General features: G+C 42.3%; 2 protein-coding genes across 6 annotated transcripts in view; both read left to right on the top strand.

Annotated features, from left to right (window-relative positions):
- The window catches only part of UBR5 (ubiquitin protein ligase E3 component n-recognin 5), a 138018-nt gene extending 137047 nt beyond the window's left edge, over positions 1-971 (top strand). For all 5 annotated transcript variants that reach the window (XM_025265100.3, XM_025265102.3, XM_025265098.3 and 2 more), the window contains exon 59: positions 341-971. In XM_025265100.3, the coding sequence (XP_025120885.3) occupies positions 341-553 (213 nt within the window). In that variant the 3' untranslated portion in view covers positions 554-971. The remainder of the gene's footprint in view (positions 1-340) is intronic.
- Positions 972-9470: 8499 nt separating this feature from the next.
- The window catches only part of RRM2B (ribonucleotide reductase regulatory TP53 inducible subunit M2B), a 37620-nt gene continuing 29702 nt past the window's right edge, over positions 9471-17388 (top strand). Inside the window, exon 1 of the mRNA XM_006046436.4 lies at positions 9471-9746. Coding sequence (XP_006046498.1) covers positions 9699-9746 — 48 coding nt within the window. The 5' untranslated portion in view covers positions 9471-9698. The remainder of the gene's footprint in view (positions 9747-17388) is intronic.

Raw genomic sequence — 17388 nt, 5'->3', positions numbered from 1 at the left:
AATTTTGAACCTTTTTCGGAGACCTTGTACCTTATTCCCACTAAGACATGCCCTGCGAAATTTAGCAACAGGAAGGGCCCTTAGACAGCATTTGATCAAGTAGCCTCATATTGCAAATGAGAAGCTGAGGCATTGAAACATAGTCACTTTTCTACATACCTGACACTTTTTTCTTTTCCAATCCTGAAACTTTCCTTTTCAATACAAGAAATTTAAAAGACACTTCTAAATCATACCCCTTTGTAGGTTTTAACACAAGAATGGGGCTGTATGTATAATTGTCAGAATTAAGGGTTAATCTCTTAAAAGCCAAACTTGTAATTATTATACTCCTGTTTAGGTTTACTTTTGGACATCAAGCCCTTCATTACCAGCCAGTGAAGAAGGATTTCAGCCTATGCCCTCCATCACAATAAGACCACCAGATGACCAACACCTTCCTACTGCAAATACTTGCATTTCTCGACTTTACGTCCCACTCTATTCCTCTAAACAGATTCTCAAACAGAAATTGCTACTCGCCATTAAGACCAAGAATTTTGGTTTTGTGTAGAGTATAAAACGTGTGTATTGCTGTGTAATATTACTCGCTAATTTTGTAGATTTTTCCCATTTGTCTATAAGAGTTTATGGAAGTTGATGCTGTCGCATACCCTGTGGTACCTTTACCTTAAAGAGATGAATGCAAACATTCCTTGCTGAGTTTGTAGCTTAAAGGCCTGAGGAGCACTAGCAACATTTGACTATAATGGTTTGCTAGTCAACAACTTCTGGGTCTAACCCCAGCCAAAGATGACAGCAGAACAACATAATTTACACTGTGATTTATCTTTTTGCTGAGGGGAAAAAATGTAAAACGTTCTGAAAATTCACTGCTGCCTTTGTGGAAAGTGTTTCAGCAAAGGTTCTTGTATAGAGGGAATAGGGAATTTCAAAATAAAAAATTAAGTATGTTCTGTGTTTCATTTTAACTTTTTTTACGGTGTTTAATTTGTGGTTGGCTGCGGTTGTGTATCGTATATGGAACTGGTAAAAAAGTTCTGAACATTCAGATCTTAAGAAATGAAATCACTTTTACCTATAAAAACCACTTTTATTGAGGTTTGACTGCATTGAGCTCTAGGATATTAAATGATATCACTAATATTTTGCATGTAATTTGTTCATTTGAGGGCACTTTTTTGTACATACGATGGGGGCCAATGCACAGTACTTTATCACAATCAACTTTTTTCTTTGTATCCCTATTTCAGTGAGCAGTCAGTCAGGTATACTGCACTTCAGTTCTAACTAGACATTTGTACTAAGGCATTTCAGTTATGTAAACTCAGCCTGGGCACTTTCTGATAACTGTAAAATGTTTTATAAGATCATGATTATTGAAGATACATTTTGGAAAATTTTAAATGTTCGTGAGCAGCTTAACTACTTTTGTATCTAGCCTTTTTTAAGTATCTTGTTACATTTACTTTTTTAAATAAATTACAGAAGAAATGTCAAGTAACACTGAAGAAACAATAGTTTTTATTTATGTAGTTGTACATTTTTTAAACTAAGGGCAATACAGTATCTGACACGGTTATGTGCATAAAAATTTTGTTTTAAAAAACTGAATGTACACACGGACTATAAGAAACAGAAGGAAATTGGTCCACATTTTACAGTTAGCAGAGAATCCTGAATGGCACTGGCCAGGCCACATTTTCTTTTATACAAATGGGGGAAGTAAAATGAGCCTTACTTGGCATCAGAAATCAGTCCAGTTATATTTAATAACTGAGAAGTTCTTTTTTGATGATCCATTAACTATGTAGTTTAGGATCATTATCTCTCAATTCTTGTGGTTTTAGTAGCTTTATTCAGTGGCATAATAAGGAACACTTTTCTTCACCATGTCTTCAATAAAGTGACTTAAACCAGTCACTTTGCATATTGAAAATGAGGAGAGAGTCTTTGGAGTCTTTCCTTCTTTGTCGTTCCTTTGTAGGACTCCTGGCCTTTGGGATGTTTTTCGCATTCAAAGGCACTGTGCTTTATTATACATGTATGTGTATATATATATATGTGTGTGTGTGTGTATATATATATATATAAACAAACTTCCTTCAGAAGACTGAACCACATTATTTTCAGCCCTGCTGACACAATAAATATTAAAAACTAAAGCAACAGTGGTGAAACTCATTGTACTACTTAAAACTTAATATGATGTATTAGATGTGTAAATTAACCAAAGGTTATTTTACAAAATGAGACATTGGTTTTATGTCTAAATGCTATTTCTGAATAAATGAAATAGTAATTAGATTAAGAACTGATTTTCATCAGTGTGTCTGAAAAACTTCTGTATGCACATGATGGAATTGATAAAACATTAAATGAGAACAAACGATATGATTAGGACATTTGAAAACCTAATTGTGAACTTATTTTTAATAGTTATTGAAAGAATGAAAGTATTTAAAATAATGCACAATGTCTTAAGTCTTCCTAAATCAAGATTTGGTTAAAATGCTTTTAGGAATATTAAAAGCAGAGTGAGTTTTTTTTTTTTTTTTTTTTTTTAAGTAAAGCATAAAATGGTTCTAAATGTAAAATAAAATCATATAAAATAAAGTTCTCTTTTGGTCTTGTTTAGTGATTAAATCTAATGGACTTGAAAACAAATTTAGGAAGCGAAGACCAAGAATGAACTTTACTGAAGGTTTTCAAAGTTTTGCTACTCTTTTTTTCCCCCTGAATTATCTGAATATCAAGATTGTTCCCTATAAATGGCTTCCTGGGGAATACTTGAGAGGCTTTTTAAATAGCTAATTTCACTATTTAGTACTTGCCCCTAAAGATAAATATATCTCCTAAAGATAATATTTTTATCTATTTAGAGGTAATGAACCAGTGTCTAGGTCTAAAACGGAGATCTTCCCTTGAGGCAGTAGTTCTCATACTTCTGAAGGTGTGATTCTCTTGTTAATGCAAATTTCTAAGCTTTGCTCATCCTCTCAATCACATTTTGACTTAGTAACTCATAAGAAATTGTTATTCTTAACAGCATCCCAGATGATTCTGAAACACTGTCCAGAGCACTCCTTGTATTTGTGAATATAAAGCCCCCTATTAGTAAACACCCCAAAGCCAAACCTTTCCTTCTTATTCCTTCTTACGGAAAAGTACTTTTAAATCATCTACTCCTGGATTAGGTTCTTCCTCTTGTGCCTGGGTAAAAAGATTTTCACTGTTTACATTAACCTAAAGATAGGCATGAACATAGAGATTAATTCTTCCCTAAACATCATTTGATTAATACAGAAATGTATTTAAAATGTGACTTAGTCATATCAAAATACCATGAATTAAGTATAAGCAAAGAATCTTATATATATTACCTCATAAAATTAAAAATCACTGGATTGTTCGCAAACATGAAAGCTCTCTTATTGAGTATTTACCGTGTGCTAGGCAGCTTGTCAAATGCTTTCTTTTATATCATTTTATTCTGTGGCACTAATACCATCCTCACAGAGAGGAAATTTGGCACAGATAAATTTGCTCAAGGTTACAGAGCTGGTAAATGCTGAAGTCAGATGTCTCCAGCCCTTCTGGAGATTGCATTCCCAAACATGAGGTACACTAGTTTTTGAAATGTATGATTATAATTAAGTGAGTTGGTCATGGCCATTAAAGGTCCTGAGCACCCAGTTCCAACATGTAGGTGTGTATATATGGAGAGGGGTTCCCCCAAACTACCAAGCAATGTGCTGACACCACGTGAAAGTGAAAGTTGCTCTGGCATGTCCGACTCTGCGACCCCATGGACTGACCATACAGTCTGTGGAATTCTCCAGGCCAGAATTCTGGAGTGGGTAGCCTTTCCCTTCTCCAGGGGATCCTATAATTCAACTCAATTCTGACTCTATCTACCTAGACATAGCATCAAATTTCAAGGCAAAGACCCAGCCTCCACTGCAGAAACCAAATGCAAGCCCGAGTTGTTACCTGTACTTCTGAATAGCTATAAATCAGGGGTTCCTATGACCACCTCCTGGGGTTTGATGAATCTGTTGAAGTGGCTCACAGAACTCAAAAAACACTGTACGTACTAGATTACATAAAAGGATATAACTCAGGAACAGCTGGGTGGAAGATTAACACTGGGCAAAGCCTGAGAAAGGGTGTGGAGCTTCCACGCCCTCTCTCTGCAACTCTGTGTGTCCACCAACCCTGAAGCTGTCTGAATCCAGTCTTCCCGGGTTTTTATGAAGGCCTCGTTACACAGGCATAATTGATTAAAACACTGACCACTGGTGATTGATTCAACCTCCAGCCCATAGGGCCTCCCTTATAGCTCAGTCGGTAAAGAATGCCTGCATGCAGGACACCCGGGTTTGATTCCTGGATTGGGAAGATCCCCTGGAGGGAGGAGGAAATGGCAGTCCACTCCAGTATTCTTGCCTGGAGAATCCCATGGACAGAGGAGCCTGTGGGCTACAATCCATGGGGTCTGCAAGAGTTGGACATAACTTAGCGACTAAACCAACAAACAGCCAACAGCCAATCCACAGGGAGTTCAAGGGAAAGTTGCTTGGTGCCCCTGGCAACCAGAACCTATCCTAATGAGTGGTCTAAAAAGTCACCGTTTTATTATTACTTAGGAAATTCTGAGGATTTGGGGAGCTTAGTGCCAGAAACAGGGATAAAAGACCAAATATGTATTGCTTATTATAAACCACAATACCACATAGAATAATGAAATAGTCTTTAACTTGTCTTATGTTTGTACATCATTTTATTATAAACATAATATATACTAAAATTTTAAAAGAATTTAAGACATCATTCAAGTTGGAGAAATGAGGGTCTATGCATCTTACTGGTGCACTGTAAGCCAGTAGTAGCATGAAATTACACACTTTCTGTACCAGAGGCTCAGCTGCTTTCTTCAGTCAGAGCACACACATCTCTGTAAGTACAATGGAGGTTATTCCAGTTACTATGTTTGCACAACCAATTATCTTCAAGGTTAGTGGTATAAAACAATCATTCACTATGCTCATGGACTCTGTATTAGGAATCTGTGCAGGACACGATCATGATGGCTTGTCTCTGATGTCCAGGGTTTCAAGTGGAAGGAAGACTTGGTGGCTGCTAGCTGGAATCCTCTAATGGTTTGTTCATTCACACATCAAGAAGTTGATAGTACCTATTGATTGGGTGCCTCAGTTCCTTCCTATGGCTTCTCTATGTCATCTTTCTTTGTAGGCTAGTTTTTGGATTCCTGTAGAATGGTACCTTAATTCTAAGGCAAACTTTCCAAAAGGTAGAAAAAACCAGGCAAAAGCTGTTCATATTGTTCTTTATGTACTAGACTTAAAAGCCATGTATTCTCTTTGTTAAAAGTCAGTCATTCCAATGGAACATAATTAAAAATCCAGAAATAAACCCATGCATATACAGTCAACTAATATCTGACAAGGGAGGAAAGAATACTGAATGGAGAAAAAGTCTCTTCAATAAATGGTGCTGGGAAAATTGGATATTCACATGTAAAAGAATGAAACTAGAATATTACACCACTCACAAAAATTAACTCAAAATGGGTTAAATACTTAAATGTGAGATCTGAAACCATCAAACTCCTAGAAGAAATCATAGGAAAAAAGCTCCTTGATATGGATCTTAGCAATGATTTTTCAGATATGATACCTAAAGCACAAGCAAAAAAAAAGTGGGACTACATCAAACTAAAAAGTTTCTGCATAGCCAAGGAAGTGATCAACAAAATGAAAAGATAACCCATAGAATGTGAAAATATCTGCAAGCCATATATCTAATAAGGGGTTGATATCCAAAGTAAGAAAACTGAAATAGCAGCAAAAAAGCCAACAGGCCAATTTTTAGTTGGGCAAAGGACCTGAACAATTTTCCAAAGAAGATATAGAAGTGGCCAAAGGTACATGAAAAGATGCCCAACATCACTAATCCTTAGGGACATGCAAGGCAAAACCACAATGAGATATCAACTCACACCTGTTAAAATAGCTAGCATCAAAAAGCTCAGTCATGTTCAACTATTTGCAGCCCCATGTACTGTAACTTCTCAGGCTCCTCTGTCCATGGGATTCTCCAGGCAAGAATACTGGAGTGGGTAGCCATTCCCTTCTCCAGGGTATCTTCCCAACCCAGGGACCGAACCTGGGTCTCCTGCATTGTAAGCAGCTTCTTTACTGTCTGAGCCACCAGGGAAGCCCACCAAAAAGACAGGAGATAACAAATGTTGGCAAGAATGTGGAGAAAAGAGAACCCTTGTGTGCTGTTGGTAAGATTGTAAATTGATACAACTACTATGGAAAACAGTATGGAGATTCCTCAAAAACTTAAAAATAGATCTACTATATGATCCAGCAATTCTGAAACCAAGCAGGACCCTGCAGGGCCTTCTAAAGGACACAACTCCTGTGACCCTTGACTCTTGTTGGTAGAAAAACTTTAGCCTCCTAGGCCTTCCCTGTGTTTCAAAGAGCAGATTTAATATGAGAAGTAAGAAAATGCAGAAACAAAGGAAAGCAGGCAAACAAGACAAAATAATAACAATTTGGCTATAAAACAAAGTTGAGGACCTTTAATTGTTCTCAAGGGCTGTAGTTAATATCCTGAGCCATGTGTTAAGTCGCTTCATTAGTGTCTGACTCTGTGTGACCCCATGGACTGTAACCCGCCAGGCTGCTTTGTCCATGAGATTCTCCAGGTAAGAGTGGGTTGCCATGCCCTGCTCCAGGGGATCTTCCCTGACCTAGGGATCGAAAACACGTCTCTTATTTCTCCTGCACTGGCAGCCAGGTCCTTTACCACAAATCCTGTAGTTATTCTGCAGACATTAAAATCCCAACCAGGTGGAGGAAGTTAACCATATGCTGATCAACAGCACTAGACCCCAGGCTGGCTGTATCCAGAAAACTGACAACTGAGATCCCCAAAATACCACCAGGCCTACTAGCTTCTGCATCGCTCCAAAAGAGCAAAGGCATGTTGGCTCTACTGCGGAGATTCCCCATGCCCATCCTCAACTCTGGCCTTTGTAATTATTCCACCAGCTGGGAAGGCTGATGCAGCAAAGACAAGATATATGAGTATGAATGATTAACTTGAATGATCCTTCCACTTCCTTCCCTTTCTGAATCCCATCTTACATAGGTTAGCTACTCCATCTCTTTCCCCTTAATGTATGTTTTCAATTAATTTAATAAATCATGTGATTCAAGCGACTCAGTTGAGCCTTTCTGTTCTATGACCTCTAGGATAGTCTGATGAGTAGTGTACTTGAAAGCTACCATTGTAATTTTCTGCCCCAATAGGTTCTTTACATGTAATATATTAGTAAATCCATGCAACAGTCTTATGCGGAAGGAACTGAGGATACTGAGTCTCAGAGAGGCTAAGTAACTTGTCCAAGGCAGCACAGCTAATAAATAAGGGAGCTAGAATTCATGCCCAGATGACATGGCTCCAGAATCCACATTCTTTTTCACTAGACTCATTCACTTTTGCACGTTCAATACACATAAGAAGCTTGATAAATAGGAGACATACTGTCTGATGACTTAAATGGTAGAATCTTTGCTCTTAGTTTATTTTCCACATGGCCTGTGATAAATTTTCTAGCTTCTTCAAGACTCAGTTTCCTCACAGAACTTATTTAACTATTATTTAAAGTTAACCTGTGGGAATTTATTTTACTCAGCACGTGGCTCCTAGCAGTTCTCTAAGAATGGATATTGCTCATCCTCCACTCTAGGGCAGGATTGAGAATAAACCTTCATCATTTTCAAAGCTCAGTTATCTATCCTGTCTGAACCACAGGTCCCTCAACTAATCACAAAGCAGGTGCCTGTTGTCAAGGCCTGACAAGGGTTCCCTCGACATTTCAGCTTCAGACGACTTAAGCAAATCTCTTTCGCCTCAGTTTTGGTTTTTAGACCCCACTATTTTTTCTTTCTGTGGGCACTTACCTGTAGACAGTTCCCCTGAGAAACAGGCTCATGGGCAGCCCAGCGTCTGTCTCTCTGTCCGCTCCTCGACTCTGGGCCTGGAAAAGAGCGTTTCGCGGGGAGCCCGGGCGCCTTCTACTTCGGGCTGGGTAACCTCAGTCGTTCATCCCAAGCCCGGGCCCCTGGTGGGCCGGCCGAGGGAGGGGGCTTCGCTGTGCAGGGCGCAGAGGCGTCCCGGGACCCTGCGGCCCGGCTCACAGCGAGCGCGGCGCCTGGCACTTGCTAAGAGCTCGGCAAGTGTCACGCCCTCTCCCGTTATTCTCCCCCTCCTCCTCTGCACGCCCCCCGCCTCGTCCCGCACACTTTTCCCCGACCTCTGCTTCTCGGGAGCTTCGGAGAAAAGCTGGGCAGCCTTCCCTCCTCTCTCTCGGTGTCACAGGGACGTCCCCTTTTCCCACCCAGAGCGTGGCTTCCCTCTGCCACCGCTCCACACTCGAAGAGCGCTCTCTCCTCTTTAGCTCTTCCAGTGTGCGGTCCGACCGCCATCCCGCATCCTCTCAGGATAGGCCGAGTTCAGTTCAGTTCAGTTCAGTCTCTCAGTAGTGTCCGACTTTTTGCGGCCCCATGGACTGCAGCACGTCAGGCTTCCCTGTCCTTCACCAACTCCCGGAGCTTGCTCAACCTCAAGTCCATGATGATGAGTCGGTGATGCCATCCAACCCTCTCATCCTCTGTGGTCCCCTTCTCCTCCTGCCTTCAATCTTTCCCAGCATCAGGGTCTTTTCCAATGAGTCAGTTCTTCACATCAGGTGGCTAAAGTATTGGAGTTTTCAGCATCAGCATCAGTCCTTTCAATGAATATTCAGGACTGATTTCCTTTAGGATGGACTGGTTTGATCTCCTTGCAGTCCAAGGAACTCTTGAGTATCCTCCAACACCACAGTTCAAAAGCATCAATTCTTCAGCTCTCATCTCACATCCATATATGACTACTGGAAAAACCATAGCTTTGACTAGACGGGCAGAGTAATGTCTCTGCTTTTTAATATGCTGTCTAGGTTGGTCATAACTTTTCTTCCAAGGAGCAAGCGTCTTTTAATTTAGGCCGAGTTAGCGCGACATATACCGTGTTCCTGACGCACGGCGAGAACTAGCTGGACACTTTGGATCATAAGAGGTCCGGGCACCTCCCGCACTGAGAGGCTAGAAGACGGCGACGCGGGAGGGGCCAAAGGCAGCGAGCCGGGAGGAGAGGCGGGGCCGGCTGGAGAGGCGGGACCTAGTGGAGGAGGCGGGGCCCGAGGTTCAGTGGGCGGGGTTTGGCAGGCTCAAGGAGAGACCTTCACTGAGAAGGCGGAAGGCGGTGCCAGCGCAGTGGCGCTGGGCGAATTTTGGCGAGACTATGTTACTCTGGCTGCGGCGGGAGGTGGGGCCGGCGCAGAGGAGTGGGGCGGGGCAGTCGGAGTGGGCGCGTCCCAGTGTGGGTGGGGAGGCGGGGCCAGGCCCGAGCCGGGGCAGGTCATCAATGGGCAGGCGAGAAAGCGGGGATCGGCCAGCGCCGAGGAGCGGGGCGGGACCGGTCGGAGTAGGAGCGGTCCCTGCGCCAGGGGGCGGGGCTTACTCAGAGCACCCGCCGGCCACCTGGTTCTGTCCCAGTTGGAGTGGCCCGAGGCTGTCGGTTCCCTCTGCTCCGGTAGCTCTGGCGGAGTCTGCGCGATGGGAGACCCGGAAAGGCCGGAAGCGGCCAGGCCCCAGCCAGAGGAGGTAAACAGCGCTGTCGCTTCCTCTCCCGCCCCGCGGTCACGCCGGGCCTCTGGGTTGCGAGCTGCGGCGGGGACCTGCGAGGTGCAGGATCTCTGTAGTAGATTTTACTCGTTGCCTCCTGAGACCCGGGGTAGGCCTGGCCTCGAGCTCTCGCTGCAGCCTGGTTTCGTCTTTTCGAGCGCTCTGAAGGCCGTCCCCTCGGAGGGGTGAGGAAGGAGCAGGGTTTCTGCTCCACTGCTCTGGGGCGACCCGAGGGCAGTGCTCTGAGACTTCAGATCCGGGCAAGGCGCACCCTCTTCCATCCTTCCCTGCTCTGGAGCCCTGGCAGGGGAGGTTGAGGCTAGGGCCGAGGACTGGTGGCCCTACTGGAGAAATGCATTCCATCTCTGGGATGGTTAATAGGACTTGGAAGGATGCGTGTAGAAACTGACACAAGTGGATGGGGTTAGCTGATCAGTAGAAAGGCTTCAGGAAATCCTCTTAACAATGGCAACGATCAGGTTAGCAGACCAGTTTTACTCAGACCCCGCTAAACGAGCTGTGAATCTTTGGGGGGTACCACTTTCTTCATTTCTACAGTGGAAATGATGCTTCCTTCACAAAGAATTAAGTGCTTTATGCAAAGTGCCACGGAAGTTGTGGGTGCTTAATAAAACCTACCCTAACGTGTTAATCTTCTTGGCTTCTATATTCGTCAAAGTGTTAGTCGCTCAGTCGTGTCTGCCTCTTTGCGACCCCATGGGCTGTCTGTAGCTCACCAGGCTCCTCTGTCCATGGGATTCTCCAGACAACACTGGAGTGGGTAGCCATTCCCTTCTCCAAGGGGATCTTCCTGACCCAGGGATGGAACCTGGGTCTCCTGCATTGCGGGCAGATTCTTTACCGTCAGAGCCTCTAGGGAAGCCCTTCTATATTAGTTGCTGCTGCTGCTAAGTCGCTTCAGTCGTGTCCGACTCTGTGCGACCCCATAGACGGCAGCCCACCAGGCTCCTCTGTCCCTGGGATTCTCCAGGCAAGAACACTGGAGTGGGTTGCCATTTCCTTCTCCAATGCGTGAAAGTGAAAAGTGAAAGTGAAGTCGCTCAGTCCTGTCCAACTCCTAGCGACCCCATGGACTGCAGCCTACCAGGCTCCTCTGTCCATGGGATTTTCCAGGCAAGAGTACTGGAGTGGAGTGCCATTGCGTTCTCCGTCTATATTAGTAGAGGTACATAACAACAGTCAACACACTGGGATTCATTAGACTATAGAGCTGTAGGGTAGTTAAAATTGTTGTGCTGTAATTTTCTTAGCCTGTTATTTTGTAAATATTTCTAAACCTGTTGCTGTGTGTGGTATCTTTGATTATTTTTTATTTATTTATTTATTTTATTTTTTAACTTTACAATATTGTATTGGTTTTGCCATATATCAACATGAATCCGCCACAGGTATACACGTGTTCCCCATCCTGAACCCTCCTCCCACCTCCCTTCCCATACCATCCCTCTGGGTCATCCCAGTGCACCAGCCCCAAGCATCCAGTATCGTGCATCGAACATGGACTGGCGACTCATTTCATATATGATATTATACATGTTTCAATGCCATTCTCCCAAATCATCCCACCCTCTCCCTCTCCCACAGAGTCCAAAAGACTGTTCTATACATCAGTGTCTCTTTTGCTGTCTTGTATACAGGGTTATTGTTACCATTTTTCTAAATTCCATATATATGCGTTAGTATACTATATTGGTGTTTTTCTTTCTGGCTTACTTCACTCTGTATAATAGGCTCCAGTTTCATCCACCTCATTAGAACCGATTCAAATGTATTCTTTTTAATGGCTGAGTAATACTCCATTGTGTATATGTACCACAGCTTTCTTATCCATTGGTCTGCTGATGGGCATCTAGGTTGCTTCCATGTCCTGGCTATTATAAACAGTGCTGCGATGAACATTGGGGTACACGTGTCTCTTTCAATTCTGGTTTCCTTGGTGTGTATGCCCAGCAGTGGGATTGCTGGATCATAAGGCAGTTCTATTTCCAGTTGTTTAAGGAGTCTCCACACTGTTCTCCATAGTGGCTGTACTAGTTTGTATTCCAACCTGCCTGACTTCAGGCTCTACTACAAAGCCACAGTCATCAAGACAGTATGGTACTGGCACAAAGACAGAAATATAGATCAATGGAACAAAATAGAAAGCCCAGAGATAAATCCACACACCTGTGGACACCTTATCTTTGACAAAGGAGGCAAGAATATACAATGGATTAAAGACAATCTCTTTAACAAGTGGTGCTGGGAAAACTGGTCAACCACTTGTAAAAGAATGAAACTAGAACACTTTCTAATACCATACACAAAAATAAACTCAAAATGGATTAAAGATAAAGATTATTTTTAATAGAGTTTCAACTCACAGAGATTCAGCTCTCAGATTCACAGAGATTCTAACATTTCTTCAGAAAGTTGTAGATTCCAGATTTGGGATTTTACTTTGACTCTGTAAACATTTAGTAACTAACAAATTGTAAATAGCCCTCAAACTTTCTCTTCCTCTTTTGAAACAAACATTGTCCTACTCTAATGGAACAATTCAGATATTTTTGTTTGTGGTAGTAGCTCCAACAGTTCAGACTTAAGACCTGGAAGTTAATTTTCATTTGTTATGCCTATCTTGGTACAGACCCCAAAGACAGAGGCAGAACTTTAGATCTAGAATGAAGTTCAGTGAGCACCTGTTTCACAGTTTTTAACTTGAGCTGCAAGGATGGCTTAAGTACTTTATTTCTATAGATATATTGGTGCAGCTTGGGCCACCTGCATCAGAATCACCTGGAAAACGTTGTGAGAAATGTAAATATCTGGGTCTATGCCCCAGATATAGTGAATCAAAGTCTCTTGGGATGGGTTTGGGACTGCATTTTTAACAAGCACTTCAGATGATCCTGGTACACAGTTTTGTTTGGGGTATGCCAAGCAGCATGTGGAACTACTCCTACCAGGGGTCCAATATGTGTCCCCTGCAGTGGAAGCACAGTCTTAACCACTGGATCATGGTACACATATTTTAAGAACACTGTCTTGAAGAGTTTATAGATGAGCTTGAAGGGGGTTTATGAATCTCCTGAAGTTTGTAGGTTTTATATGTGCAGTTGTGAATTTCTAGAGAAAGGGGGTCCAAAATTTTGATAGTTTCCCCAAATTAACTATCTTTAATCTAACTGATAGTCCCTGTTTTCGAAATGATATACCCAGGACCATACAACTCAAGTTTAAAACCAAGATCTAGGTTTAAAACCAAGTTCTCACTCCTGGACCAGTAGTCCACCTGTTTTGTCAGATTTGGTGGGAATAGGAAAATGAAAATGAAAACACCTATGAATAGTGTATAACTCTGACAGCATCCAAACATTCTACTACACCCGAGGAGAAGGAGAGAGGTGAAGGCAAGCAAATGAAAGTAGTGTAATTGGAGGTGGATGGGAGGAAGGGGCTGTGTAGAATGCCAGTCTAGATCAGTGCAGGGTGAATGCTAGCTGGGGAGTCTTAACCCAGATGGCTGCCCTCACATGTCCTGGCACTTCTTGGGACCAGGTGTCCAGAATCAGGAAGCACCATTCTGAAAAAGACAGTGGAAAGTTACCAAGGAATGCCTATGAGAAACTGTTTCACGTTTTCCTCACTTCAGCATTTGTGCAGTTATAACAAATTAGTTGTCTGTCTACTTTCCGTCTTACCAGCTGTCCAATCCTGTTTACCACTGCCAAATTAATCCATCAATAAACCTATGCCTCCATGTCACATCCCTCAAAAATACTCCCCAAAGGGTCTTAATTCCCGCACCAAACTGCCCAGTTCGTCTGACTGGCAAAGCAGCTTTTTAATGTTAACTGCTACATCTTAATTCAGGCTGTCATTTCCACCTCTGAAATGGACACTATCGTTGCTACCAAAACCTAGGATTTTCTCTTTTCTAATTCAGCCTACACATGGATATTCAATTTCTCTTTCTCGTGGTACCCCGTTCGTATTAATTCTTACTCAGAAACTTTCCATGATTCTCCATAGGAATGATTTTAAACTGTGCTCCACAATGAATGCCAGCACCTGGGCGTGGGGACAAGTGGGAAGAGTTGAAGTCTGAGCCTCCTAGCTCACCGAGATGTTTGAAAATCTTTGACCCAGAAAATTCCTCATGCCTTAGTCCCATTGATACCCACAAAGTGGATACTTTAGGGAATTCCTCTTCATCTCATCTTGATCATTTGCTTTAGCCAAGTCAGGTCACCTCTGCCTTTGCTTTATGTCTATTTCTGTCACTTTTAATCCCAGCTGCCTCTTTCTCCACCTGCCCTTTCTCTTTCTGTCAAGAGAAATACCTGCATTCCCTGGTCTGTGTTCTCAGCTTTGCTGCTGCTTTGTATCTTCTCCCTGAATAATCACATCCATCCTCTTGGCAACTACTAATAGGATCTTCCGGAGAAAGCAATGGCAAGCCACTCCAGTACTCTTGCCTAGAAAATCCCATGGATGGAGGAGCCTGGTAGGCTGCAGTCCATGGGTTTGCTACGAGTCGGATGTGACTGAATGACTTCGCTTTCACTTTTCACTTTCACGCAATGGAGAAGGAAATGGCAACCCACTCCAGTGTTCTTGCCTGGGGAATCCCAGGGACGGCAGAGCCTGGTGGGCTACCATCTATGGGGTCGCACAGAGTCGGACACAACTGAAGCGACTTAGCAGCAGCAATAGGATCTTCACGCCCTGAGAGAGGAGTGGAGAGAGTGCTCTACCTACCATAGTGTTATATTTTCAGCTGCCTTCTTGATGTCTTGAAACTGAACCCCTTATCTTCTTTATTGATCAAAGTGATTTTTAAAAGCTTTTGTGTTTGTAACTTCTTACTGTTGTTAATGACTTGGGTTGGTGGGGGTGTTTATTCATATTAAATTCTTGTTAAACATGTAATGTGAGAAGCAAGAATTTTTGTCTGATTTATTCAGTTATTCTCCAGGTGCTGAGCACTTTCTGACATTAGAGAGGCCACACAGTTCTTCAGAGCACACTTGGAAAAATTGTGAAGTGTTTACTGCCTTCTTTCTGGTTTTATTTTCTTCCATTGTCCTCCACCACATACCATAAGTCCAGATTTAGAAAGTTTTCCAGTTCTTAAAAATGGCCCATGCCATCGTGACTTTTCTCATATTGTTCTTTACTTCTAAAATATGAGTTCTTAGCCCACATCCACAGAGAATGCCCTGGAGAGCCTAGAATTTGGGGATATATGATCCACTTGACAGTATTTTAAAATGTGTGCGGATTTTTATCATCAGGAAAATAAGCAGTATTATCATCTGTAGCCCAGTTCAAAGGTCTGTGTTCGTTAAAGCCTCTCTCTTCACAAGGCAGGATCTTTCCCAATGGCCTCCTAATTCAGCTTCTTAACAATCCACATATTACCATGATGGAACAGGAAGAATATATGTATTCAAATGTGACTTTCATTTGAAAATCGTTTAAAGATAGCTGTCGTCAACAGTTTTTGCAGATCCAGATGTTGATTAATTATCAGCATTTTCAAACTCCATTCAGAGCAAGGGTGCTTGGTGCCAAAGGGTTGCTGCTTATGATGTCATTCCCAATTGTCAGTATGGTGCACACAGCAAATAGAGTGAAAGTAAAGAATTCTAGCTCTGCATATAGACCTGTACTCCTGGGACAAAATACATAACAAAAAGAAAAATGCAAAACCATATCAAAATGCTGCATAGTGGTGATAAAAGCAAGTGCAGTCTACAAGAACTCAAGGAAGAACAATGTGGGCCAAGATAAGTTTGCAGTATTTGTTGACTGCAGATCTAAACCTTTTAAATTGGAATTTGAATATTTCACTTTTAAAGCCTTTCCAGCAATTTTCTAATTACTTCATGAATTATAGAAGACCACCTTTCTAAGGGCAGAAACATCCCAACAGTTAATAGTAACACAATAACAATTTTAAAAGTTCATAACACTTGAGAGTATGCAAAGCACTTTTATTTATATTAGCTCCTCTGATCCTTATAACATTCCTTTTAAACAAGTAGGACAAATGTTAGTCTTTAATTTACAGGTGATGATGATTAGATTAAATGACTTGCCTGAAAGCATGCATAATAATATTAAGTGCTTACTGTAAGTGAACACGATTTTGTACTATAATGAACACTGTGGAGTGAAATATGGTCATTTGGTTTACTTCATGTTCTGATGTAGAGGTAGCAGTTTCCAAAACGTTGATTTTTAATCTCATCTTTACTGTCTTATCATTCACCTGTGAAACACATCCTCCTCAACAACATACTTCATGATCTCATTATACATGGTGATTTTAATCTGGTGAAGGGGAAGGCGAATGCATTCTGAGAAAGTTTTACTCTATTTTGAAATTTGCACCAGTTAAAAACCACTGCTTTAAGCCTTATCAGTTTGGCTGGTTTTCACCAGCTTCACATCACTTTGATTCTTTCAACTTTATTTCTAATGAACTCATCTTTATTTTTACTTTTTCCTAAAGTCATATTTGATGATGTCCTCCTCCTGTCATTTCACTAGTTACATCAGATCAGATCAGATCAGATCAGTTGCTCAGTCGTGTCCGACTCTTTGCAACCCCATGGACTGCAGCACGCCAGGCTTCTGTGTCCTTCACCACCTCCAGGAGTTTGCTCAAACTCATGTCCATTGAGTCGATGATGCCATCCAACCATCTCATCCTCTGTCATCCCCTTCTTTTCCTGCCCTCTATCTTTGCCAGCATCAGAGTCTTTTCCAATGAGTCGGCTCTTCGCATCAGGTGGCCAAAGTATTGGCACTTCAGCATCAGTCCTTCCAATGGATATTCAGAGTTGATTTCCTTTAAGATTGACTGGTTTAGTTACATCAGTACCATTTGTTAAATTAACTTTGTTTAGCAGGAGACAGTACAATTGGTCCTTGAATAGCAGGGGTGTTAGGAGCACTGACTTTTGGCAGTTGAAAATCCTGATATAACTTTTCAGTTGGCATTCTATATCTACTGTTCTGCATCCACTGATTCAATCAACTGCAGATGGAATAGTATTGTTGTTATTGGAAAAAAATCCACAGATAAGTGGACCAATGTGTTTCAAACCTGTGTTGCACAAGGGTTAATTGTAGTGTATACACTTTTTAGGGGCTTCCTGGGTGGCTCAGTGGTAAAGAATCCACCTGCCAATGCAGAAAATGCAGGAGACACAGGTTCAATCCCTGGGTGGGGAAGATCCCCTGGAGGAAGAAATGGCAACCCACTCCAATATTCTTACCTGGAAAATCCCATGGATGGAGGAGCCTGGTGGGCAGCAGTCCATGGGGTCACAAAAAGATGGATACAACTGAGTGAGCATGCATGCACTCTTTTTAACTTTAGTTTATCTTACTGTTTTGAATTCAGGTTTTTAAATGGTAAAGAATCTGCCTGCAGTGCAGAGACCTGAGTTCGATCCCTGGGTCAGGAAGACCCCCTGGAGAAGGGAACGACTACCCCCTCCAGTATACTTGCGTGGAGAATTCCAGGGACAGAGGAGCCTGGCAGGATACATACAGAACATGGGGTTGCAAAGAGTCGGACACAACTGAAGGACTAACACTTTCA

The sequence above is a fragment of the Bubalus bubalis genome, chromosome 15, assembly GCF_019923935.1.
Source record: "Bubalus bubalis isolate 160015118507 breed Murrah chromosome 15, NDDB_SH_1, whole genome shotgun sequence".
In the NCBI taxonomy this organism is placed as follows: Eukaryota; Metazoa; Chordata; class Mammalia; order Artiodactyla; family Bovidae; genus Bubalus; species Bubalus bubalis.
The sequence above is the reverse complement of the archived record's forward strand: the minus strand, read 5'-3'. Positions and strand labels throughout refer to the sequence as shown.